Source organism: Phacochoerus africanus, chromosome 1 (assembly GCF_016906955.1).
Source record: "Phacochoerus africanus isolate WHEZ1 chromosome 1, ROS_Pafr_v1, whole genome shotgun sequence".
NCBI lineage: Eukaryota > Metazoa > Chordata > Mammalia > Artiodactyla > Suidae > Phacochoerus > Phacochoerus africanus.
The window spans coordinates 91,374,402-91,399,165 of NC_062544.1; the positions used below are offsets into that span (position 1 = coordinate 91,374,402).

The window sequence follows — 24,764 nt, forward strand, 5'->3', positions numbered from 1 at the left end:
AGGCTATTCTGTGATCCTTTAGAAGGAATGAGTGAGTAACTTATACTTGGCTTATTTTGAAAAAAGGAAAAAAAAAAAAGGTTGAGGTAGCAGGCTTGGTTATTTGCAGTGCCATCTCTTCTGTGGTTCTCTTGCTGGCTTTTCTTGGGCACTTCATGGACCAAATCCTTTTAAAGATGTCGGCCTCTCCTAAGTGATGATAAAAGCATATTTGACACCTGAGAGACCACTTCATTTGAGTAAATGTTAAAGATGGTAGGTCCCTTAATTTTAAAAGGTGACAAAAATTAACTTTTGGAAGTGAACTTGGCCAGAAAATATTTAACAGTCTAGTTATCAAAAGAATTTTTTATTTATTTATTTTTTTCCTACTATTAAGTACAGTGACTTTATTAAAAAAATTATGGTTCAGCGTACAAAATTCTTCTTTTAAAATCAAGCTCAAATTATCACACGCTAGTTATACAATGGTTTTCACATTTTAAGAATCTGCGCTATTTACAAAATTTTGAATTGATATTTCTATTTGATGACACGTTCTCATACCAACAGAATCTTTCGAAAGCTAAATATTAGACATGTTTCATTTTATCCTCAAAAAGATCAGACAAAAGAAATAAGGAAATAAAAGATCAGGAAAGTTGAGTAGCTTGCCTTAGGTCACAGAATTAGACAGCGGCAGAGCCATGGTTGGAACTCAGATCTGACATTTATACCATAATTAGGAGATTTTTCTGAGTAGCAATGTTCTTATATTAACTGTTCTTGTTTGATTTTTTTAAGGTTTTTACAGACAGAAAGGTTACCGTAGCTATTTTACTGCCTAGCACAAGACGCATTCCTCAAAAAACACCTGGAAGAACTGTTATTAAAAGTATGTTGCGGGGAGTTCCCATTGTGGCGCAGTGGTTAACGAATCCGACTAGGAACCATGAGGTTGCGGGTTTGGTCCCTGCCCTTGCTCAGTGGGTTAACGATCCGGCGTTGCCGTGAGCTGTGGTGTAGGTTGCAGACACGGCTCGGATCCTGTGTTGCTGTGGCTCTGGCATAGGCTGGTGGCTACAGCTCCGATTAAACCCCTAGCCTGGGAACCTCCATATGCCGCAGGAGTGGCCCAAAAAATGCCAAAAAGACAAAAAAAAAGAGGTGAGCTGACAGAAGAGATGTCCCAGGGACTGAATAAGGACATCTTATCTCATTGATAATTTCTTGGTAAGCGAAGGTTTTGCTTTTATAAATCGATATCAGCCATGTTTCTCTGCATTTTGAGAACTGGATCCATTTCTTAGTGGCTCGAAATGATGCAATGATCCATGCTACAAGGAGGTGTCATTCTCCTTGTTCAATATTTGGGCAACTGTCAAAAAACTTTGGAGTCTTTCTTTAAAAAGTGGTTTATTGTGGAGCAGTATCAATGTTCTCTCTACAAAAGACGCTTAAAAACTGGCCCATCGCAATAGACAAAACATCTCCAATTTCCATTGTCTTCAGGGAAAAAATAGGCAAAAAAGATTCTCCCTCTACACATTGCAATGATGGGGTAAAAATAGTTGTAAACTATAGGTTAAAAGAAATACGATGTGAAGAGTAACTTTTTTCATCTTTGGCTACTTTTAAAAACTGTGTTTCATTTGAACACCTCTTTTGTCTTTTTAAAGGGCACTTTATCCTTACATTGAATGATCTGTATAACCATCCTAGGAAGGCTTTCTGATTTTATGACTGGAGCAATCTGGGAAACAGGATTTTAATCTGTGACAAAGGCACCTCCCTTTCTGCTACACGATTTATTCTTTTAAGTAGACTTCCATTGAATCAGGCTCCAAACATCCTGTGATCTTGGGAAAAGAGGCTAGTGGATCTTGACCATCGTGAAGACATGCATGAGTCAAGGGCACGGGTTAATAGGCTTGGTTCTCCTTTGTTTAAGTCAATCACTAATAAGCGCTGAGTCCTCTTGAAGGCACATGTGGTCTTCAGAGTCACTTTGGGAGTTGAGTATTAAATGGAATTTTCATTAGCATCTCTCCCAGCATTCAAAATTTATCATTAAAAACTGATTTGAAAGAATCTCAGTGCTGCATAATCAGGTAGGTTAAAGCCTTATGAATTGGGGCTAATTTAGAAAAAAGGCCTGTTTGAATTACTGAGTTTTTTGGAATGAGAGGATACATCTAAAGTAATGCAGTTTTATTACTTTCAAATCAATCCCATGAAGTTGGGCTTTCAAGAGACCATCGGCAAATTTCCCAATTATTAAACAGCCACAATTTATTTGTAGTTAATTACATTAAACTCCTTAAGACATTAGTTTCATAGATGTAATGGCAACCTTTAGCCCAGTCTTTGTTAAAAGGTTACAAATTCTAGATCAAAGGGGTCTGGGTGAATGAGAACACATTCCCTCACATTCCAAAAACCAGACCTTAAAAATGCCTCTTCCCAATGGAGATACCATTTCAGCACTTCAGCAGGCTAAGTGTTTCCTAATTTTGTGCACCAAAAGTAGGGCGTTTGCACGGAAAATCTTCCACTAGGGAAATGAGACACATAAGTGTGAAATTGAGCTAACGAGTTTTGGTGTTTAGGGTCAAAGATTAGGAGAAAAGAGGGTATTTACAGGAAGGAAAGGGGAGGAGAGGGGATGAGGTGAGTGACAGAGGAGGGAAGACTGAATTGTTTTATAAATTTTAATAACGATTATTTTATTTTTGTCTTTTTGGTATTTCTTGGGCCACTCCCACAGCATATGGAGTTCCCAGGCTAGGGGTCGAATAGGAGCTGTAGCCACCGGCCTATGCCGGAGCCACAGCAATGCGGGATCTGAGCCGTTTCTGCAACCTGCACCACAGGTCACGGCAACGCCAGATCGTTAACCCACTAAGCAAGGGCAGGGACCGAACCCGCAACCTCAAGGTTCCTAGTAGGATTCGTTAACCACTACGCCACGACGGGAACTCCTTAATAACGATTTTTGCTCTAGGGTTTATGTCTTGTGACAATTTAGTTTTAAATATAAAAGGTAAATAAAACATGTAATAAAAAATTAAAATCTTTCTGTGACTTACTACCTCCTTTATAAAACATTAGCAGAACACTGGATCTAGCACTGGGTTAAGCATTATTTACCTTTATAGTGGACTTTCTTTTCTAGGCTAGGTTGTTCCACCAAAAGATGTTTGCCAGAAATGCATCTTCATTTTGATAATGAAGATGTAGGTAGGTAAGTCCAAGTTCACTTTCAGGAAATAAACTGACTGTTGTTCACTGGTGTATTCTTGTCAAGTATCTCCTAAAGATAGGTCTGGAAAGCATGTAATTAGCTGATAGATGACCAGAATTTACTTACTGACTGCAGGCTGTACAGAAAGCCAATTTGGATAATTTCAGCACATAATTGAATCTAAGGAGCCTCAAAGATACTCCCTAATGGAACCCTTAAAAGTGAGCATATTCACTCTGATTAACACTGGCAAACAGTCTGTGGTGGAGCGAACCCTGTCTCCTCAAACACTGGAGATAAAACAGGAGGAGAAATGGTTATTTCTTAGGATGATACCATGGTATACAATATGTATGCATTTTTAAATGCAAAGGGAGACTTTTTTTAAAAATCAAATTCTCATTTTATCAATTTTCTCCCTGTCTAAAAAAACCAGACATCACACTCTCACAAAACTTCATTTAGTTATTTTTGTTTTGGAAAAAAAAAAATAAATTCAGTTCTTGAACAAGCCCCACAATGAAGAAGATAACCGGATACCTGGATGAGCATAGACTGTGAATGTTGGAATCTGGTTCTAATTTGAACTTAAATTAAGGTTGCATTCTGGAGGAATCCTGGGAGGGGCTGGATCTGGGCTGAGCTCTGGGCTCACTGGCCCCAGGCCACTTACCTTGCAGCCTTCGCATGTGATGCAGCGGTAGTGATAGCCAGTGGCCTTGTCACCACACACCACACAAAGCTCGTCCTTGTCTAAGTAACTGGGGATGTAGCCTGTGAAGGAGGAAAAGGAGGAATATGAGAAAACAGTATCATGCTAAAGTCACCACAGCCAAGAGGAGGGATCAGGAGAGGACAGGAGGAAGGTGGATGAGGGAGGAGGCAAGACTGAACTGTTTTATACATCTTAATACAATGTTTGCTTTGTAGTTTATATCTCATGGTCATTTAGTTTTAAAAATCCAAGGTAAATGAAACATTTATCAAGAAAACATTTTAAAAGTCATTCCCTGACTTAATACACTTCCTCAGTATCTTATCCTTCTCTAGGATCTTAGCTCACAGCTACAGAGTTAAGATTCAGCCCAGGATATTCAAATACCTTAAAAACAGGTGTGCTTATTCTTGCTTGTTCAGGTGGGGACAGGCCCTGGAGGCTCTTGGAAGCAATGGGTGTGGCACAGAGGCTGGGATTTGCAATCCAGAGGCTGGGGTGCTCTGGATTCTGGATAACACAGTCTCTTTCAGAAGGCTTATTTCTGAACTTATTCTTAGGAGACTTGATCCACTTTGGAATCAAGGCACTAGGCAATAAATTCAGGAAACTCGATAGCCAGAAAGGTCCTAGGAGAGCAAGTACTTCTGAGGTAAACAAGCCTTCAGTGGTTTGGCCTTCCTCAGGCTCACACTAGAAATTAACAACAGAGGCTAAAACCCAGATCTCCTGAATTCTAGCCCTCCAGTGTAAGTTATGTCAATCTTTTCCTGAAAATAGACAGTTATCTTCAAGTAGAATGGTTAAGGCCATTAAAAAAACAAAAAAGAGATTCAGCACACTTGTGATGTTATAATAACACAACCCAACAATGCCAGCTAGTGTGAAATAATAGAGGTTCTACTGATTAAGAAAAAGAGAAACTCCAACCATGATAACTCTCTTTATTACTGCACTATTAGTTTATTGGCTTAGAGTCCTTGACCCAGGAAACTAAAGTTTAAAAACACAGACAAAAGCTGTCTACCTCCCCCTGACTTTGCTTCTTTCCTTTCCTTATACATGATGTCTGAACACACAAAAAAACCATTTCAGAAGGGCAAATACAGGTTCATATGTATCAATGGTTTACCATAGAAGCACAGAGCTTTAGATAAGACCAAAAAAATCAAAATAGGGCCTGATATGTTGGGATGGAGAGGGTAAAACGAGGAAACAAAATCATTCTTTCTCCTGATCATGGTCCTTCCAAAGTTCTTTGACTCAGGAAACTGGTGGGTTTCAAAAAAGATGAGCCAGGTTGAAATGACAGATGACTTACTATGTTTTACCATGACATTTTCATAGATCCTTCATTAAACTAGGTCATTGAGGGCTTACTTTTCAGAAAAAAAGCCATTAAGAAAACAGAAGAAAATGAATCCTTTCTATAGTTACTGTGCGCAGACTTTATTTTAGAAAAATGTCCCTTTGGGGAGGGAGAGAAATGAGTTCAAAGCGAGATTTGGTAATACACAGGATTATCTTTTTAAATATCACAGCTTTTCTTAGTTTACTTTTGCATCATGCAAACCATGAGTCATCTGTTGAGTTCACTTCAAGGGTTTCAAAACTCATCAGAGATTTGAATAAAGAGAATTCTGAGGAGGATCTGGGCAGAGAAAAAGGGGAATGGAATGATGTGTGTGTTCATCCAATCATTCATCTATTCATGAAGTTAGAAAACATTTATTTAGTGCCTGCCATGTGCTTAGCACTGTGCTTGGTGCTGATACTATAAAAACAAATAAGACATGGTTTCCTCCTTTGGGAAGCATATGCGTAAGCAACTGAGTTCTGGACTTCCAGTCTTGGTCACTTCTCAATGAGAAAAAAAGATGAAAATGAAGGAAAGAACATGAAAAGATGATCAACACCATTGCAAGAAAGTGCAAACCAGGATCACACTTAACATCCTCTAGGATGGTTATAGCAGAAATGACAGACAACAACAAATATTGGTGAGGATATGGAGAAATCAAAACTTTCATATATTGCTCAAAGGAATGTAAAATGTGTTTTGGAAAACAGTTCGGCAGTTCCTCAAAAGGTTCAACATAACATGACATACGACCCGGCATATTGTAGAGACACACGTTTTCAATTCTCTACTCAAGAGAATTGAAAACGTGTGTCTGTACAATAACTTGTATATGAAAGTTCAAAGTGGTGTTATTCATAATATTCAAAAGGTAGAAACAAACAGGGAGTTCCCTGCTGGCATAGTAGGTTAAAGATCAAGGCCGCTGCTGTGATACAGGTTCAGTCCCTGGCCCAGGAACTTCTGTATGTTGTGGGCATGGGCATTTATATAAAAAAAAAACAACACACATGCAAAAGGTAGAAAGAACCCAAATTTCTAGCAAATGATGAATGGATAAACGAAATGTGATACATTTGTACAACAGAATATTATTCAACCATGAAAAGGAATAAAGTACTGTTATATGCTACAACATGGATGATCCTTGAAAACAGTCAATGAAAAGAAGCCAGAAATGAAAGGCCACATATCGTATACTTCCATTTGTGTGGAATATCTAGAACAGGCAAATTCATAGAGACAGAAATTAGGTTAGTGGTTGCCAAGGCCTGGAGGGAGGGAGAATGGGGAGTGACCACTAAAGGATACAAAGTTTCTTTTCAGGGTAATGAAAATATTCTGGAATTGTGTAGTGTTGATGGTTGCGCAACTCTGTGAATGTACTAAAAACCACTGAGTGAAAAACCCTTGTTTTGTGTGAATGTATTTTGTACATTTTAAATGTGTTAATTTTATAGCATGTGAAATATATCCAATAAATCCCTTATTAAAAAACAAAGAGAGGGGGAGAATAAAAGAGGGCAGTTCCATTCAACAAACATATATGGAGGGAGGACTATGTGGTTGGCAACCTGCCAAGGATCTAAAGCTGACTAAGTTGTTTTTCAGTGCTGCACTGGCTGCATATGTAAGTTCCCAGGCTAGGGGTTGAATCGGAGCTGCAGCTGCTGGCCTATACCACAGCTATAGCAATGCCAGATCCAGGTGACGTCTGCAACCTACACCACAGCTCATGGCAACACCAGATCCTTAACCCACTGAGCAGGGATCGAACCTGCCTTCTCATGGATACTAGCTGGGTTCGTTACTGCTGAGCCACAACAGCAACTCCTAAAGCTAAGTTTTGGTTCTTGGGGAAGCTTTCAGTACTTTGGGGAAAACAGACAATGATAGATCATCTGCCTCTAAGGTGGTAGGTTCTGGGACAGGGTTATCCACATCAAAAGGGGGAAGCTCTTTGAAAAGACTTCCTGCCGACCTCAGCCTGAGTCCAGGTTGGGCACCCTGTGCTTCCCCAATCTGAGCCCTTTATTGTCTGTATCACAGTAACATGAATTTTTTCCTCCTTTAGATGGTGATCTCTGGTTCACCCCAGGTTTTATTGGTCCGGCTAGAGGGTAGGATCACATCTTGGCACCTACTCTCCCAGTGGATGGCATCACAGTCTCTCTAGATGGTTGCTATCTGCCAATTGCAAAAATGCAAGGGAGGGGGCTTAAATCTGGAACCTGCAGACACAGGCTTGAAGTCTGGAGGTGTGCCTGAGGAGGCTGAGGGTCTCGGCAAGGGTTTCTGAAAGAGGTGGTAATGCAGACACAGGAGCCCAAACTTCCGGTCTCGTGAAAATTGCATTAAAAAAAATTGAATTTTGGTAAAGAAACCAAGATTCTGCTCAGATTAAGGCTAAGACATCCAGATGCAAGCTCACTAAGACCTCATGATCTGGGGACATGCATGCTCACTAATCAAGGAGATTCTGTCCCACTTTCTTTGATGGCTCTGAGCACTGGGTTTACTAGAGTGACACAGGACGAAAGAGGGCTTAAGGGCAATGCCATGTTCCCACAAGAGAAAAATGAAAATCACTATGTCCAGGCCTGTCTGGTTAAGATGCTGTGGCCAAAAGTGGAGAGTAGAAGTCTGAATTTTATACAACTTGCTCAGTTGTCTAAAACCCACTCTTGGCGTTCCCATCTTGGCACAGCAGAAACAAATCTGACTAGGATCCATAAGGACACAGGTTCAATCCCTGGCTTTGCTCAGTGGATTAAGGATCCAGCACTGCCATGATCTATGGTATAGATTGCAGATGCGGCTCGGATCTGGTGTTGCCGTGGCTGTGGCACAGGCCAGCAGCTACAGCTCTGACTCTCCTCCTAGCCTGGGAACCTCCATATGCTGTGGGTGTGGCCCTAAAAAGCAAAAGCAAAACAAAACAAAACAAAACAAAGCAAACCACCACCACAACAAGCCCCCCCCGCCCTTCATTACACTCAAAAGAGTCTGTGCTTGCTGGTTAGATTTCCTCTTCACATGATCATAAACCTAAATCTCAAGGTCCACTAGGTAGCTGATGTGCTGTGGCTCAAATTGAAGGAGAAATACTAATAAAATCTATAGGAAAACTCAAGAAGCATTAATTCTTTCCAAATAAATGTTGGGGGAGTTCATCCTTAAGAAGAAACAATATAAACACCCCAGCAGGGCTATGTGTCCAGAGAACCAACCAGTTCAGAAGTGTGTAGAACTGGGGGGAGAGTCATAGTGAAAATGCTCAGAAATACTCTGGACCTAAGTAACATTTACCAGTGGTCCTCAGTTGTCAGTCTTTAGGAATTAAAAACAATGTGTATCTTAGTTCAGATTTTTTAAGTAAAAAAAAAAATTTACACAAGTAATATAATTCATTGTGGAAAAATTGTGAGACATAAGTTAGCAAAAAACCAAATTTACCTACCAACTTTCTACCACAGAGATAACCACTGTAACACTTTGTGTTTCTACACCTTAGATTAGTATGTTTAACTGTATGCTTGTGTGTGCATTGAAACATACACTTATAAAGCACAAGGTAACTTTTCAATAACAAAGCAACCCTAATTATTAAAACATGCACCTCCCTGGTGAAGGCCCATGGGGTATACATATCTATATTGTCAGGAAAACATCTTTTTTTAAAAATTAAGTTTTCTTGTTAAAGTATAGTTGATGTACAATATTATGTGTTACAGTTGTACAATACAGCAATTCACAATTTTTAAAGTTTACTCCATTTATAGCCCTCATAACATACTGTCCATATTCCCTATATTATACAGTATGTTCTTATAGCTTATTTTATACCAGAGAGTTTGTACCTCTTAACCCCCTACTTCTTGCCCCTCCCCTTCTCTCCCCCCATTGCTCACCACTATTTGTTCTCTATATCTGTGAGTCTGCTTCTTTTTTCATTATATTCACTAGTTTGTTGTATTTTTTAGACATATAAATGATCTTGTACAGTTTTTGTCTTTCTCTGAATTATTTCACTTAGCATAGTGCCCTCCAAAGTACAGCCACATTGTTGCAAATGGCAAAATTTCATTCCATTTTGTGGCTGAGTGAGGTACACTTAAGTTGCTTCCAATCTTGGCTGTTGTAAATAATGCTGCTATGAACACTGGAGTGCATGTATCTTTTCAAATTATTGTTTTTATTTTTGGGGAGTACATACCCAGGAGTGGAATTGCTGGGTCATATGGTAGTTCTACTTTTAGTTTATTTTGAGGAACCCCATACTGTTTTCCCTAGTGGAAATAACAGTGTTCCATTTTTTCCATATCCTTGCCAACATATGTTATTTGTGCTCTTTTCTATGACAGCCATTCTGCTAGGTGTGAGGTGATATCTTATTGTGGTTTTGATTTGCATGTTCCTGCTAATTTGTGATGTTGAGCATCTTTTCATGTGCCCGTCAGCCATCTGCACAGGAAAGCTGCATCTTGACCTCTTATACCTAGAGGTTAGGTATAGTTGATCAGAGTAAAGACTTTTGAGTTCTTGGTATCAAGTGCAGATGGCAGAGACAAGGGAGAAAGAGGTGGAGGTCTTTTCCTTCTAATCTCCCATTTGGGAAGCAATTGTAGTGCCCCTGGACACTGCTTTGCTTGTGGATCCTGGGAGGTCCTTGGGAGGACTGGAGAATATCTACCTGAGTTGGGAAGATGCAGGTCCCTTGCCATCTCTGACCCTATGTAGATGGTTGAATCCATTTGGCCTTAAGTACTTATGAACTCTGGAATCCAGAGGTCATTCAATCTGTCAGTGGAATGGGTTCCTTCTGTTTTCCAACTGCTAGTCTGAGGGGTGGTTTGCTTTGCTCTCTTATTTCTCCCAGATTATCTGCTTGGTGGGTGGATAAATAGAGGATTTAACTGTGTTTTTACAAAGTCATCAAAACCTCTACAGACACATCTCCTTAAGTAGTTAGCTGTGGCTTACATGATCACACTAGTACACCCCACCCATCTCTCTCTTTCCTCTAAAATATCAACTTGGAACCAATTTATTTACTCAAAACAGTCACCACAGGCAACGACACAAGTCCATTATTCATCATTAAATAACTGTCAGCAGGGAGTAAAATCCCACACAGCATGAGCAGGTAGATGGGGACTCTCTCAAGGTGACTGAATATACTGGGCTGCATCGAATGCTAACGACCTCTCCTAGAGAACCTCGCCATTGCTTGCTCTCCATCCTTTTTCTTTTTCATGCTCCCCAAATGAGTTACGGGCTGGCCACTATGGTGAGCTGAGGAAGGGGCACGCTGCCAGCAGTGGACACTCAATGGATGTCAGTGTTGGGTTCTGCCTAGAAACAAATAAGACACACACACTTTGGGAACCTTATTGCTCACCTAAGAATTGCATCTGCGAGTTGTCCCAGGTGACTGTTAAAGAAGGGTGGTTAATCATGCCCAGAAAAACCATGACTCTGTGAGAGGCCAAAGATGATGTATTTTCCCCAGCTTTTATATCCTCAGATGCATTATTTTTCAGACTAATAAACTATGCTGTCACTTTATCAAGCATATTATTAGGAAAGCAAACTCCATCTGTTTGTTCAACAATGGACTTAGAGATTTTTTGAGTGGACACTTGGCAGTGTCTGAGGAACTGCTAAGCATTATTCTGCATATATAATAGGTAGACATGGTAAAATATTACTAGCATTTTTAACCTTTTTTGCAAAGAGCTTTATTAAGTTATAACACACACACTCTACAATTCAATGGCTTTTAATATATTTATAGAGTTGTGAAATCATCACCACAATCAAATTTAGGACATTTTCATCATCCCCCAAAGAAATCTGGTAGCTTTAGTGGTCACTCCCTATTTCTCCCAACTCCTCTGCCCACTCTGCCCTAAGCAACCACTAATCTCCTTTCTGTTGCTTCAGATTTGCCTACTCTCAACATTTCATACAATTGAAATTATACGATACATATTCTTTTGTGACTGGCTTTTCACTTGACACAGTGTTTTCAAGGTTTATCCATGTTGTAGCTAACATTAGCTTTTAAAAATTTTATTCTCAGAAGGACTTGCTATGTGGAAGGGAAAGTTGTGTACATTTGCCCTAGAAATCATGCCATAGGCAATAAGCCTGGCTTCTTGATTTGCACTGAGTGCCAATCACTTGGTTTCCCATGAATGGGTAAAATCAGAAGGCTGGCTAGTTTCTCTTCTGAGTGAGTTATAACAGCATCTATTATTTTGCCCTTTTTTTAGGGCTGCACCCATGGCATACGGAAGTTCCCAGGTTAGGGGTTGAATCAGAGCTACAGCTACAGGCCTATACCAAAGCACATCAAAGCAGGGTCCAAACTGTGTCTGTGACCTACACTGAAGCTCACAGCAACTCTGGATCCTTAACCCAGTGAGCAGGGCCAGAGATGGAACCCAAATCCTCATGGATACTAGTTGGGTTTGTTACTGCTGAGCCACAGTGGGAACTCCCTCTAAGAGCATCTTAAGTTCAGAAAAAGAAACACTGGCACCCCTTGTTATCTCAGCAGACTTGTAGTCCTTAGGAATAGAACATAAGGCAGACTGATTCTTTTTTTTAATGTGTGTGTTTTCTAAGTCACTTTATTTATGTATTTATTTATTTATTTTGTATTTTTAGGACCCTACCCACAGCATATGGAGGTTCCCAGGCTAGGGGTTGAATCAGAGCTGTAGCTGCTGGCCTATGCCACAGCCACAGCCACACCAGATCCGAGCTGCATCTACGACCTACGCCACAGCTCATGGCAACGCTGGATCCTTAACCCATTGAGTGATGCCAGGGATTGAATCTGCATCCTCAAGGATGCTCGTCAGATTCGTTTCCACTGAGCCACAATGGGAACTCCTCATTTTATTTTTAAGCAAATTATTTATTTATTTATTTGGTCTCACCCTTGGTATGTGGAAGTTCCCAGGCCAGGAATCAAACCTGCACTACAGCAGGAACCCGCGCCACAGCAGTGACGATGCTGGATCATTAACCTGCTGAGCCTCCAGGTAACTCCTAGGCAGACTGATCTTGATGGTAAGTGTAAAGTAGAATGAGCTGCCTAGGAGGCTAGATGGAGCAGAGGGGAAAGGAGCTGAGCTCAGAGACTATTTCCAATCTGGCTAACTTTACCTTTCACATAAGACCACTTGCCTAGTAAACCAGTCCTGGCATCTAAAAGGAGCAGTGGTTATCACCAGTGGTGGGACATACTTTGGGCAGCTCAGAAATTCACATGTGGAATTATCAGCTTAGAGTGAGCAAAGAACCCTGAGTGGTTTGAGTCAGGATATCAAATGAGAATGTATTTTCACATCCTTAAGGAAGCTAAACCATTAGCATGTTTTGTCACTCTTCCAGTTTTATATGGAACTTCCTGAAATCATCCCACAGCTCAGGCTCTTCTGATTTAAGCTCCCCCTCCCTCATTGGCACCTTCTTCTTGCTGTCACTTCTTTATATACTTAAAAAAATTGAACAGCTCATCCTTTAGCTTTTTCCCAAGATATAAATCCCGATTCTTTCTACATTTAATACTTGGTATTATATATACCAAGTTTTGTATCACATTAATATTTAACCCTCTGATAAACACAATATTCATCCATCCATCCATCCATCCATCCATTTATCTAAAAAATATGTATGGCTCATTGTGTAAGACATGGGCTCAAACTTGAAGTAGCATTAACTTTAAAGGTATTCTTTCATTGCTGTCTGCGAATTCCCAGCAGAGCTGCACAGGGGCTCCCATTCATGAAATCTTTCCTTGGAACAGCACTGTCTCTCTGCTCTACCTTCACGGAATTACTGAGTACCTTCGCTTTACACATTGCCCTCTGGCTGGCTGGGGGGTGAAGATGCCCGAGTCCCAGGTCTTTGAACTCTAGAGCATGGGGGGCAGAGAAGGGAAAGGGAAGCTGAAGGTGTTAATCCAGAAAAGGGGAGAGAACATGATGACAAAGCACTCTCAGTTTCCTTCATCTGAAAGCCTTAGGGCAGGAAAAGGGACAAATTGAGTTTTAGATGATTTCTTCTGAAAGAATTCCTGAAACTAAACTATATATTTTTTAGGGCTAGGCTTGGGCATAAAACAGTTTCACACACAAAGAGTCCCTAACTAACCTTCCTTCTCCCTGTTCCCATAGACTCCAACATTTAGGAGCTAACATAATCTTACAATCCATGATTACAGCTAAACCATTCGAAGATGAAAATCACTAGGAAAGGGAAAAGATTGGTATAGTGAGTCAGTCAAAATTTTATTTTATTTTATTTTACTTTACTTGTCTTTCTTAGGGCTGATCCTGTGGCATGTGGAAGTTCCCAGGCTAGGGGTCTAATCAGAGCTGTAGCCACCAGCCTACGCCAGAGCCACAGCAACATGGAATCCGAGCCACGTCTGCAACCTGCACCACAGCTCATGGCAACGCCGGATCCTTAACCCACTGAGCAAGGCCAGGGATCAAACCCGAAACTTAATGGTTCCTAGTTGGATTCATTAACCACCGCGCCACGATGGGAACTCCAGTCAAAATTTTAATCAAAAGGACACACACACTGACAGTTTTCGGGGTTTGGCTTTCAGAGTGTTTAAAATTCTCAGCCAATTTTCAAAATCAGAATTTCATATAAAATGCGGATTTCTTGCTTTGTGTGAAAAATGGGAAACTATGGCAATTTCCTTCCTTCCTTCCTCCTTCCTCCCTCCTTTCCTTCCTTTGTTTTTTTTTTTTTGTGGGGGGGAGGTCTTTTTAGGGCCATACTTATGGCATATGGTGGTTCCCAGACTAGGGGTAGAATTGGAGCTGTATCTGCTGGCCTATGCCACAGCCACAGCAACGCAGGATCTGAACCACATCTGTGATCTACACCACAGCTCATGGCAACACTGGATCCTTAACCCACTGATTGGGGCCAGGGATCGAACCCGAATCCTCATGGATACTAGTCAGGTTCATTACTGCTGAGCCACATCAGGAACTCAGCATTGTCTTTCCATATGTAAAGAGCTGTTTCACAGAATTTTTATCTTTGTCACAAGTAGGAAGAAAAAAGGAATTCAAAAAATGAATTAAGTGGAGTTCCCATCGTGGTGCAGTGGAAAGGAACCATGAGGTTGCGGGTTTGATCCCTGGCCTTGCTCAGTGGGTTAAGGATCTGGCATTGCCATGAGCTGTGGTGTAGGTTGCAGACACGGCTCAGATTTGGTGTTGCTGTGGCTGTGGCGTAGCCTGGCAGCTGTAGCTCTGATTAGATCCCTAGCCTGGGAACCTCCATATGCCGTGGGTGCGATACTCAAAAGACAAAAGTCAAAAAAAAAAAAAAAGAATTAAGATATTTCTGTATGGAAGTGAAAATTCTTATCCCATAATATAGAAACAATGTGTGTGATGGTTGAAAAATTTAAATTAAGTAGTCCTTCTGGAACAACTGTGCCTCTCTCTGATTAGTGTCAGCTCTCTGGTAATCATAAGCTTTGGAGTTTTAGAACCTTGACGCTAAGGAGATCACTTGTTTTAAAAGAGGGGACGGGTTAGAAAGCAGGAAGGTAAAATGTGTTAGGAGAGTGTGGAAAGGGAGAGGGGAGAAAAGGCCCTGTGGCTGCCTCTGATTTTGCTCTGGGAGTTAATTTATGGCACAGGGCTTACACAGAAGCACCCAGAGTTAATTCATGTCTTGTATGTTTGAGAAAGATGGGTGCGTTTTCTTTATCTGAATATTCATTCAGAATGAACTTCAAGGCTATAGCTCTAAAAACATGGATGGCCAGCTGCTCAGCCTGATGTCACAGGAAGGCAAGGAGCAGGTGCCTTTATCATCAGGATAATCTCATTTTTGTTTGTTTGTTTGTTTTTGCCACAGTGTGCAGCAGCTTGATGTGGGATCCCAGCTCCCAGACTGGGGATTGAACCCAGGCCACAGCAGTGAAAGCGCCAACTCCTAACCACTAGATCCCAAGGAACTCCCACCTCATTGTTGTTATAAGCTGCTCTGGTCTCCCTGAAGCCACCCCTGTACGTCACAGAGAGGGGAGTAAAGGAGGTTGCTGTCTTCATGTGCTTATGATCTAGACAGAGTTGACATAAATAAGCCTAAATGATGAAGACACCCCAATCCAGACAATGGGACCGATCTGTAACACACACATGTAAGTAGCATGTTGCATGTATAGATGGATATGTGTGCTCAAGCATATTCCACTTTGAAACAACTCAACATACAAAAATCTAAACTTTTTGTTTGTTTTTTTAGGGCCACACCCATGGCACATGGAAGTTCCCAGGCTAGGGACTGAATTGGAGCTACAGCTGCAGGCCTACTCCATAGCCACATTAATGCTAGATCCGAGCTACATCTGTGACCTACACCACACTCACAGCAACGCCAGATCTTTAACCCACTGAGCAAGGCCAGGGATCGAAACCACATCCTTATGGATACTAGTTGGATTTGTTTCCACTGTGCCACAATGGGAACTCCAAAAAATCTAAACTTTTCAATTTGAATGCTGAGGAGGGATTTTTTTTACATTCCAAAATGAACCTTTACAAGAGATCCTTTGCTTCAGATGTTCTCCACATATTAATTTCTTTTAATGCAGTTTTCTCAACTACAGGTGATTTTGCCCCCAAGAGGGAATCTGGCACTATCTGGAGACAGCCAATGAGGTGAGGGTTGTATGCTACTGGCATCTAGTGCCTAGAGGCCAGGAGTGCTGCCAAATATTCTACAAGGCACAGGACAGCCCCCACCACAAAGAATATCTGGCCTCAGAAGTCACTAGCGCCAAGACTGAGAAACTGGTTTAGTACACATTCTGTATAATTAATTTCTTCAAAGAGAGATGATTTACACAAATGATTCAGCGCTGCTGTACTAGACAAGGGATACTGGTCTTTGAGATCAGGGCCGATGGGGAGTGGGGCTTTTGGAGAGAATGTGGTGCTGGTTAAAGAGAAAAGGCTGGGGGGCTGTGAAATGAACTAGTGACCTGAAATGATGTAGGCTGAGAAGGGCAGGGTGCACACTGCAGTGTGGCTGGGAAAAAACAGAATTGCTTCAGGGGTTGGGAGCAGTATTGAAACAGAGCAGGGCCCTATGGTCCTCCCCCTGCCCCATCCGATGTCCTCCACCTGCCTTTTGTCTGTAGAAAAGCTTTACCCAAAGAATAAGTTTAATTAGAGAAGTGAGAAAGTGCAGAAGCAAAGGAAAGCAAACAAAAGCAAATAGTAATAGTTTAGTCATGAAGCAAAGTCAAAGAACTTAATTCCTTCTCAAAGGCTACAGATAAAATTCTGAGCCATATCCTTTGAACAATTTTGTAGAGACTGAAACCCCACCAGGTGGAAGAAGTTAACTACAAGATGCCCAGGCTGTAGCCATGACACAAGCTGCCACAATTCCTAGAACTGGCCTCAAAGAAGTGGAAAAAAACTGACCTTAGCTGAAGATTAACTGTACTTAAAACTATCAAGATGACACTGATGAGACCACCATGTAACCAATTTCAAGATGACTGTCAGAACTGACTGCTGGTTCTGCATGTAGCCCCCTCCCCAGCCTGTGCAACCCTGAAACTCCCCTTTAGAGCTCTTGCCTACTGACTGTCAGCAGTGGAGGCAGAGGGGGATTCAGCCTTTGGACATGAGTCCATCCTCCTGCCACCTGGGGTTTCTGACCTCTGAAATAAAGTAAACGCTCCTTTTCACCAACCCAGAGAAATTGGCTTTAAAGCAGTGAGCAGCTGGACCCCACTTTTGATGACAGTATGGCAGAAGAAACTGGCTGAGATTTCTGAAATGGAGGGTGTGGGTGGAAGCACAAAACCAGAACCCAAATGGAAATCTTTAGGACAGGGATGTGTTGGTGGAGTCACGGTTTGCTGCAACAGGTCATGGAAAGGGTGTGAGACTTTGAGGATGAGCCCTGCAGAGAGGGCAGAGGAGAACTGCCATGGATTGACCAGAAGGAGAAAACTTTGGGGGAGAGGTGACGGGGCATGCAGAGAGAGAACAGGAAAGCATGGCGAGAAGTATTTGCAGACAAGGAATAGGGTGGGTGGAGTGACCATTTCTGGAGAATGAGGAAATTCTCTTAAGGTGGCTGGAACAGAGGATGCTGAGATGAGCATGGTACCAAGGACAGCGCACAGAAGCCAGCAGCCAGGAGGATGTGAAAAAGGGAGACTACAGATCCTAAGCAAGCTGGTATTGATATCAATATGAGAAAGGGGGTCTTAAAAACTGGACCAGAGAAGATGGTAGAGCTGGAAGCAACTGGACCTTAGGCTTAAGACACCTGAATGCTGGGAGCTGAGAAAAAAACCTTTGAGTTCTCGAGAAAGATTTTGTGGAGGGATATGAGGTGGTGGATGTGAACCCCATAAACAGCACTAACATTCCTCCAAGAAGCCTGATGGCATTTGACTTTAGTTTCTCATAAGACTTGGGACTCTTGCTATTAAGCTTTCATCTCAAGGAATGGCAGTGGATGCTTTAGGATAGGGTTAGGGCATATAATAAAATCTCTGAAGGACTTGTCTTTGATAAGACAGATACCTCAGGAAATGGAAGAAAGAGGAGTCAGCTCATGCTTTTGTCTGCATTTGAACTTGGTTTAGAAACAACTATTGTTTTTTTGCTTGCATTTCTTGGTGCTGAGAGACATTTTATTTAACCAAAGTACAGCATGTGTACTTTGTGTTTGAAAAAATGGTTCTAGGAGTTTTCTTGTGGCACAGTGGGTTAAGGATCCCATGTTGTCACTGCAACAGCTCGGGCAGCTGCTATGGCGTGGATTCGATCCCTGGGCAGGAACATCCCCATACCTTGGGTTCAGCCAATAAATAAATAAATAAATAAATAAATAAAATAAAAAATGGTTCTGTGGTTTTCCAGAGTCATGTTGACTCAATAACATTTGGGTGGCAGTGCCCAATTCGAAATCCTAACTTTACATCCTCATCCTTACAATTACATAAGCATGCATAAAAATCTGCTGTTGCATTAACCTCTTAAGTGTTATATAATTTTTTTTTTGATTATAGCTGATTTACAATGTTCTGTTAATGAATTTCTGCTGTACAGCAAAATGAGCCAGGTATACATGTATATACATTCTTTGTTTCATATTATCTTCTATCATGTTCTATCACAAGTGCTTGGATATAGTTCCTTGTGCTCTACAGCAGGACCTCATTGCTTATCCATTCTCAATGTAATTGCATCTACATATTAAAGACATGATGCCTGCAATGCTTAGTTCATTGGGTGGATCAATCCTATAGGTGTTTAAATTAAGCAAATTCAACTAGAGAGGAAGAGTAGGAGCCCGAGAGAGTGGGGGAGAGAAGGAGAGACTGAGAGAGCAGGGTAGAGAGGAAGTAGTAGGGGAGAGAGACAAAGGGAGGGAGAAGGGGGAAGGAAGGGAGAGAAGGGCTGAGAGAGAGAAGCTGAGATAGTGTGTGATGATTTCACTTTCAAGTTCATGGGAGTCATTATGGCAATGAGACTCATAAATCTTCCTTTTTTGGGGTTTCCTTTCCTGTCTGCCTGCCTCTCCCTGGACTGAGTGTGATTCTAGAGTTTAAAGGTACTTGCTTCTAATGTAGTACTTCCGTGCCCCCCGCCCAAGAGCAGCCTTTGGAACCTCCTTATCCCCAACTCTACTGTATAGCAATTCTTCTTTAACTTTCAAAAAGGCTTAGGAAATTCTAACTAGAGACCATGTTTCTCTGGGGCTTAATTCTTGTTTTTAATCCAGTCCTCTTGATATGGGGGTCACTTCAAACATCCCCTACCTTACCATTTCATTTCCATTTCTAATATTTACACAATTACTCACATGCAGTCGACAGTGCTGCAGAACATGAAAAAAAAAAAAAAAGATTTAGCTTCCTGACCAGGGGCAGAGGAACAATGAAAACAGATAGATAAAGGGCAGATCTAGGTGGAGTTCCTGCTTCCATGATTCATTTTTCTTTCTACAATGCTAAGAATGTGGCTGTAGAACAAGCACATGTGACATCAAACCCCTGAACTGAACAGGGCAAACACACCCCATCTCCTTGATCCTGGCTCAAAAACAGGAAGTTCTTACTCTCTTGGCCCTGATAACCAACATGCATGCAGACACACAAGCTACTTTTGGGACATGCAACTCCTGCAATGATGGTACAGAGGATGTTAGGCAAAGAATCCTGTGGAGGAGGCTGCACAGGACAGACACTCCAAGTTAGGATTCTGCTGAAACGAACCCAGAGGCAGGCTGGCCAAGCTGCCCGCAGAGCGGCCAGACTCAAGCAGTTTGGGGACTTTGGAATGCAATTGGAATTTCTGGTGGAAACAGCCAGCACCCCCTGCAAAAAAAAAAAAAAAAAAAAAAAACGGACATCAACTTTTAGTTATGCTGAAACTTTGGCCACAAAGGAGAAGACACAGCACCGTGGTTGCCAATTCTCTTCCCCTCTGTCTGATTTCTATACTTAATCCCCCCTTCCTCCTGAGCTGAGCCAGGGAGGAGGAAGTGAAGCAGAACTGGGTGTATTGGCTGATTTTTAACATGACAAACCGTGGTTGTGTTATTCAGAAGACAAAAAAAAAAAAAAAAAGGAACTTGTATCTTCTTAGCGATGGCTAGAGTTCTCTTTATTTATCCCTAACTTTAAAACGTCAAACATGTGTTTTCTCCCATACGAAATAAGAGACAGACATCACATTCTGCATTTCAGTCCCTCTCAATGTGAAAATTATACTCCCTACCTTAAAGTTTTATTTTATATTTGATTCAATGAACTGAATTTGGACTCTCCATTAATTCAGAGTCTCAGTGCTTCAGGAGCTCGATAACTTTTCCTCCTCTTGGCTATAAATGTAAAAACAGAAGAACACCACCAAGAGAACTAAGTCATTCTAAAGTCTACTGTTGAGATAACCAGTCTTGTCATTGGGTCCTATAGCCTTCCTTTATTTCATCGGTGTGTACTTCTAACACATTTTTTTTTTACAAGATTATGATCATTTTCTGCATGCCAGAAAACTCCAATTAAAGGCTAGAGAATAAGCCACTCTTAATAAAAATAATGAAAAAGTTTAGACAGCTGCATTATTGAAGAGTGTATAGAGCTGTTGTGACAGCGACAAGCACAGATGAAGCAATTATGAATTTCATGAAAATAGATAAAAATCCAATTGGAATAATGAGGCCTGCCCCGCTGAACACCTGTTTATAGTCTTAATTTTGCCTTAAGGAGATACTACTGATGTTCTCCAACAACAACAAAAATCAATAATGGATCAATATGGATAAACATGTTGGGTACGACCTTTTGTCCTAAGAGACAGTTAACAGCTGGGTTTAGTTTTACTGGGATTTACTTAAAGACTTGTAACAGTAAATAATGGTGCATTTAAGAATATTTGCCTGCTTTGGTTTAGTGAGGTTGGCAGGTGGCTGTGGCCTTTCAATGGCATATGGCTTTGAGAAATTACATCAATATATGCATACAATGTGTCTTAGCCTCTGGTTCCCTGCGTCAAGCTAATTAGTAAAGAATCACTGGTTTAAATTTTATAAGCAAATATTCTCTAGTTCCCCGGGTGAAGAAAATGCAGTGAAAATACCGAAGAAAAAAGAAGAAAAGCCTTTAAAGTTTTGCAAGAATTTTTAAGAATAGGAGAATGCCCAAATACAGAGACAGACCAATATTTTCTTGAGATCTTACATTATGAAAAGCACATTATAATGAGGCAATGTTAACTTCTTTTCAAAGATAAATTACTTATAAGTGTAATATGAATGAAATAGAAAACATACGATCTATCTCAAATGTTCCCATTAGCGGATTTCCACCGTGTGCCTCTTGTATTAAATGAGAAATTCTGATGACTTTTAAGAGATGTGAAGCTAAATGAAAATGCAGAAGAACGATTCTGAATGTGTTTTATGCTGTAATTCCCTTTGTATTTCATATTTGTAAGGTATGGAATAGCACAGAAAATAGAAACAGTGTATGGTAAAAACTAAAAGGGATTTTACTTTTAGTTTTTTTTATTATAATTGTTTTCAAAATGGGCTACTTTTAATTGTGGAGCCACTTTAAGAAAAGCAAGCGATAATATTCATGGGAGCCACAATCAAATGAACCACATTATATTTTAAGATCACTTCACAGAGAAATTCATCTTTTGAGATCATAGGGGCATTATATTCTTGCAAGTTATGGAAACCTGTAAATTTGGTTTCCTCTGCAATGTGGATTGTACACAGAAAAGACAAGTTTCTGGCATCTTTGTGTTAGAATTTATGCTATTTCCAAAAGCATTTCTAGCTGGCAGTTGTTTTTAAGTTCCTTGAGTACTACCTGTTTGCTGCTTTTATTTTAGTTTTTGGTAACACTAAGACATGTTCTACCGACAGAGAATTAAACAGCGTTGGAAAGCCGCAGTGTCTATTAAAATGAATGGATATTGCACTTATTTGAATACTAGCTATTTCAAAGGCTATTTCACTTTCCTTCGTACAGAGAGTTCGTTTGGCATGACGGCAGACACGTCCAACTTCAGGGACACAGCAGCAAGATAAGGTGGATCAGTTTCTTTTTGAGTTTTATGTTCTTAACGGCTTGGTATGATGACAAGTGGATTCCTTACAGTTTACATGGCTAAGTAAATAGGTTAAGAAGAACTTTTACAAATCCCAACATATCAACATTATAGCACAGTCAGAAAAATCGCTAAAATAATTGACCGATTACCTAAAATAAACTTTTGAAACGAAGTGCCAAGAAAAAGTCAAGGAGTTTTTGATCTGAACCTGAGCCAAGGAGAAGGATCCCACTCCAAACGCCAGAGTCCTGTCCACACAGGGGAAGACTTTACGTATCTTCCTTAGCAAAGAAGCTGACAATTTTCAGTTTGGGAAGTACACACACACACACACACACACACACACACAATTGATATATACAACACACACAGCCTAAAAAGCCCACTCAATCCAGCTTTCCTAGATAAAGAAAAAAAAATGCTTGGAAATCTTTGTTATTCAAGGACCCCTTTCAATCACTTAGCAACCTCTCTTTCCTGTTCTTTTTAATTTCAAACATTCAGCGTTCAAAATCAAAAGTCTGATGAGGCGGATGCAAATGGTAACTTTAAAACACCGCAGAGACACCCATGGAAACTCTGACCCAATGCAAGTAAAACAGTCCCTACCTTTTTTTTGAGAGTACGCTGGCGACTGCGCTTGAGAAAAAGTAGGCTTTTCTTCCGTGAAATAGTCAGGTTGGCTGTATTGATTCAGGGCCATGTCCAAGTCAGAGTCCTTGCTTTTCAGCACGTTTCCAGGGTAACTACAGGTATAAGGCTGATTCACTGCCCAGGCCTGTTCCATATATATGTTGTTACTGGGCACAGCCTGAGCGTTGCCACCAGTGTAACCTGGACTGTCTTCGAAATATGTGTAATAATCAGTGGCCTGCATGTAGCAGTTGCTGCCGGCAGCTGGGTGGACTTCATAGAGTTCTTGCACGCAGAAGTTCATGTTGTTAACTTGGTTCCGTTTCTACTTTACATATACACGCACTCTATGCATGCATTCAGCCCATACACCCCGGGAGCCGGGCATATACGGCGAGAAGCGTACAGCCATACACACGAAAGGAGAAGGGAGATGAATAAACACCACCAGCCACACGGCAACCCAGCCTGCTGTACTTTGGAACAGCACCCGACGTGCTAAAATCCTATTTAGGTGGAGGTGTCTTTGGAGCTCTCCTGCCATTCAAACATATTGGAAAGCAGATTTCTGACTATCCAAGGTCTTAGGCTGTGAATGAAGCTAATTCCTGGGGAAGATGGCAGGCAGGTAGGGCTGACCTCCACCCAGCCAGAGGAGTAACAGCAAGGAGGTTTCTGTTGCTCCGAAGCTGGGAAGATCCATTTTATACGCTGTTTTTAACCCCTTTCAACATGATCAGAAAATGATTACTCATTGTTATGTCACTTTGCTTGACAACTTAAGCATGACACACATTATACTGACATCTTAGAGAATATCCTTGGATATGCAGAAAATCCGAAAATCAATAATCTAGTTTATTAGCTCAGACCAGAGAAAATCCAAAAGTAACGAGCCTGATGACTGATTCCAGGAAATTAATCTAGGCACACAAATGTTAGAGGTTACATCTGTCATTGAAGGCTCCTGACGGGTTTTTAAAGCAGGATTCAACCACCTTCCTAATGACACAGAGGACACACAGGTTTTTACAACATGCTACGGGAGGCACATCTGAAAACACTGCTGGTGTCGGGGAGTGAGTTCTGCTCTGCTCCTTGTTCCTGGTGATTTTCTACACCATTAGCCTAATTGACACAGGACCTCAAGCTTCACTCCGCTCTGCTCATTCTTTCCTGGTTGTGTTTGTAAGTACACGATGGAGGAGGCTGTGCCTGGACTCTAAGGGAGGAGCGTTAGCTCTGAGAGCAGTGTCCCCCTTGTGATCGTGAGTGACAGCGGTCTTCCCAGTTGCCTGTGGAAACTGTGTACAACCCTCATTTTACTCCCATTCGAATTGGCTCTCGAGATGATTTTTGAACTTCATTGTGATTTTAAGTAGTCTCCACGCACTTGACATTGATAGTGACCCCCCTGAAAGGGAAATGTATTTTCTAGGGGAATCACTGTATCCCTTAACTAAGACAAAAATAAATATCCAACTAGGGCATAAATGTTTGTGAAGATGATGACTAATGGTATTCTCTCCATGTGGATGATGGTGAGCACATGCATTTTAGACCATGATTCAGAAGAGGGTGGGCGCTGCTTGTTTTGAAGGTGGAGTTCTTTCTCATTCTTCTGGAGACTCGGTTTGCAGGGCTGGTCTGTCCCCAAATGGGTGACCTGTTGGTATTTCCCTCCTAAGGGGCCACAGACAGTGGAACATTGTACTATTCAACAGTGACACCTCCACTTTGGATGCAAAGCTCCAGCCAATGGCAAGGTGGAATTTGAGGCAGGAACTTAGGACCAGAGAAAGGAGGGTATTACAGTCACTCAACAAACATCTCTGCAGTGTCTGTGAAGTACAACAGAGAAGTGGGGGGAGCAGAGGGGGCCATTCAAAAAGCCAATCATGGTCCCTGCCACCAAGCAGCTTAACAGCAGGTGTATTCAATAGACAGTCAAGTGGACCACAGTTGGGAAGGGTGTCTGTAAGTGCTGACTATCTAACACCATGCAGTAAAGGAGCCATTGATTCAGGGAAGAAGGTCAACAATTAGAGAACAAGCAGCAGATGAGAGAAGATGACGGAAGAAACCCAGCAGATCCCGTGGATGTTTCATAATGAGACTTCTTGGAAAACAGCACCTGAACTGACAAAGGAATTTTTAAAACAAGCAAAGGAATTTTCT

General features: G+C 41.3%; 1 protein-coding gene across 5 annotated transcripts in view; it reads right to left on the bottom strand.

Annotated features, from left to right (window-relative positions):
* THRB (thyroid hormone receptor beta) overlaps positions 1-24,764 on the bottom strand; it is a 459,282-nt gene that overhangs the window by 38,808 nt on the left and 395,710 nt on the right. For 4 of the 5 annotated variants that reach the window (XM_047769184.1, XM_047769178.1, XM_047769175.1 and 1 more), the window contains exon 5: positions 3,897-3,997. In XM_047769184.1, coding sequence (XP_047625140.1) covers positions 3,897-3,997 — 101 coding nt within the window. Of the gene's footprint in view, positions 1-3,896; positions 3,998-22,562; positions 22,992-24,764 lie in introns of those variants that run through there. The other variant, XM_047769172.1, reaches the window with a different exon arrangement.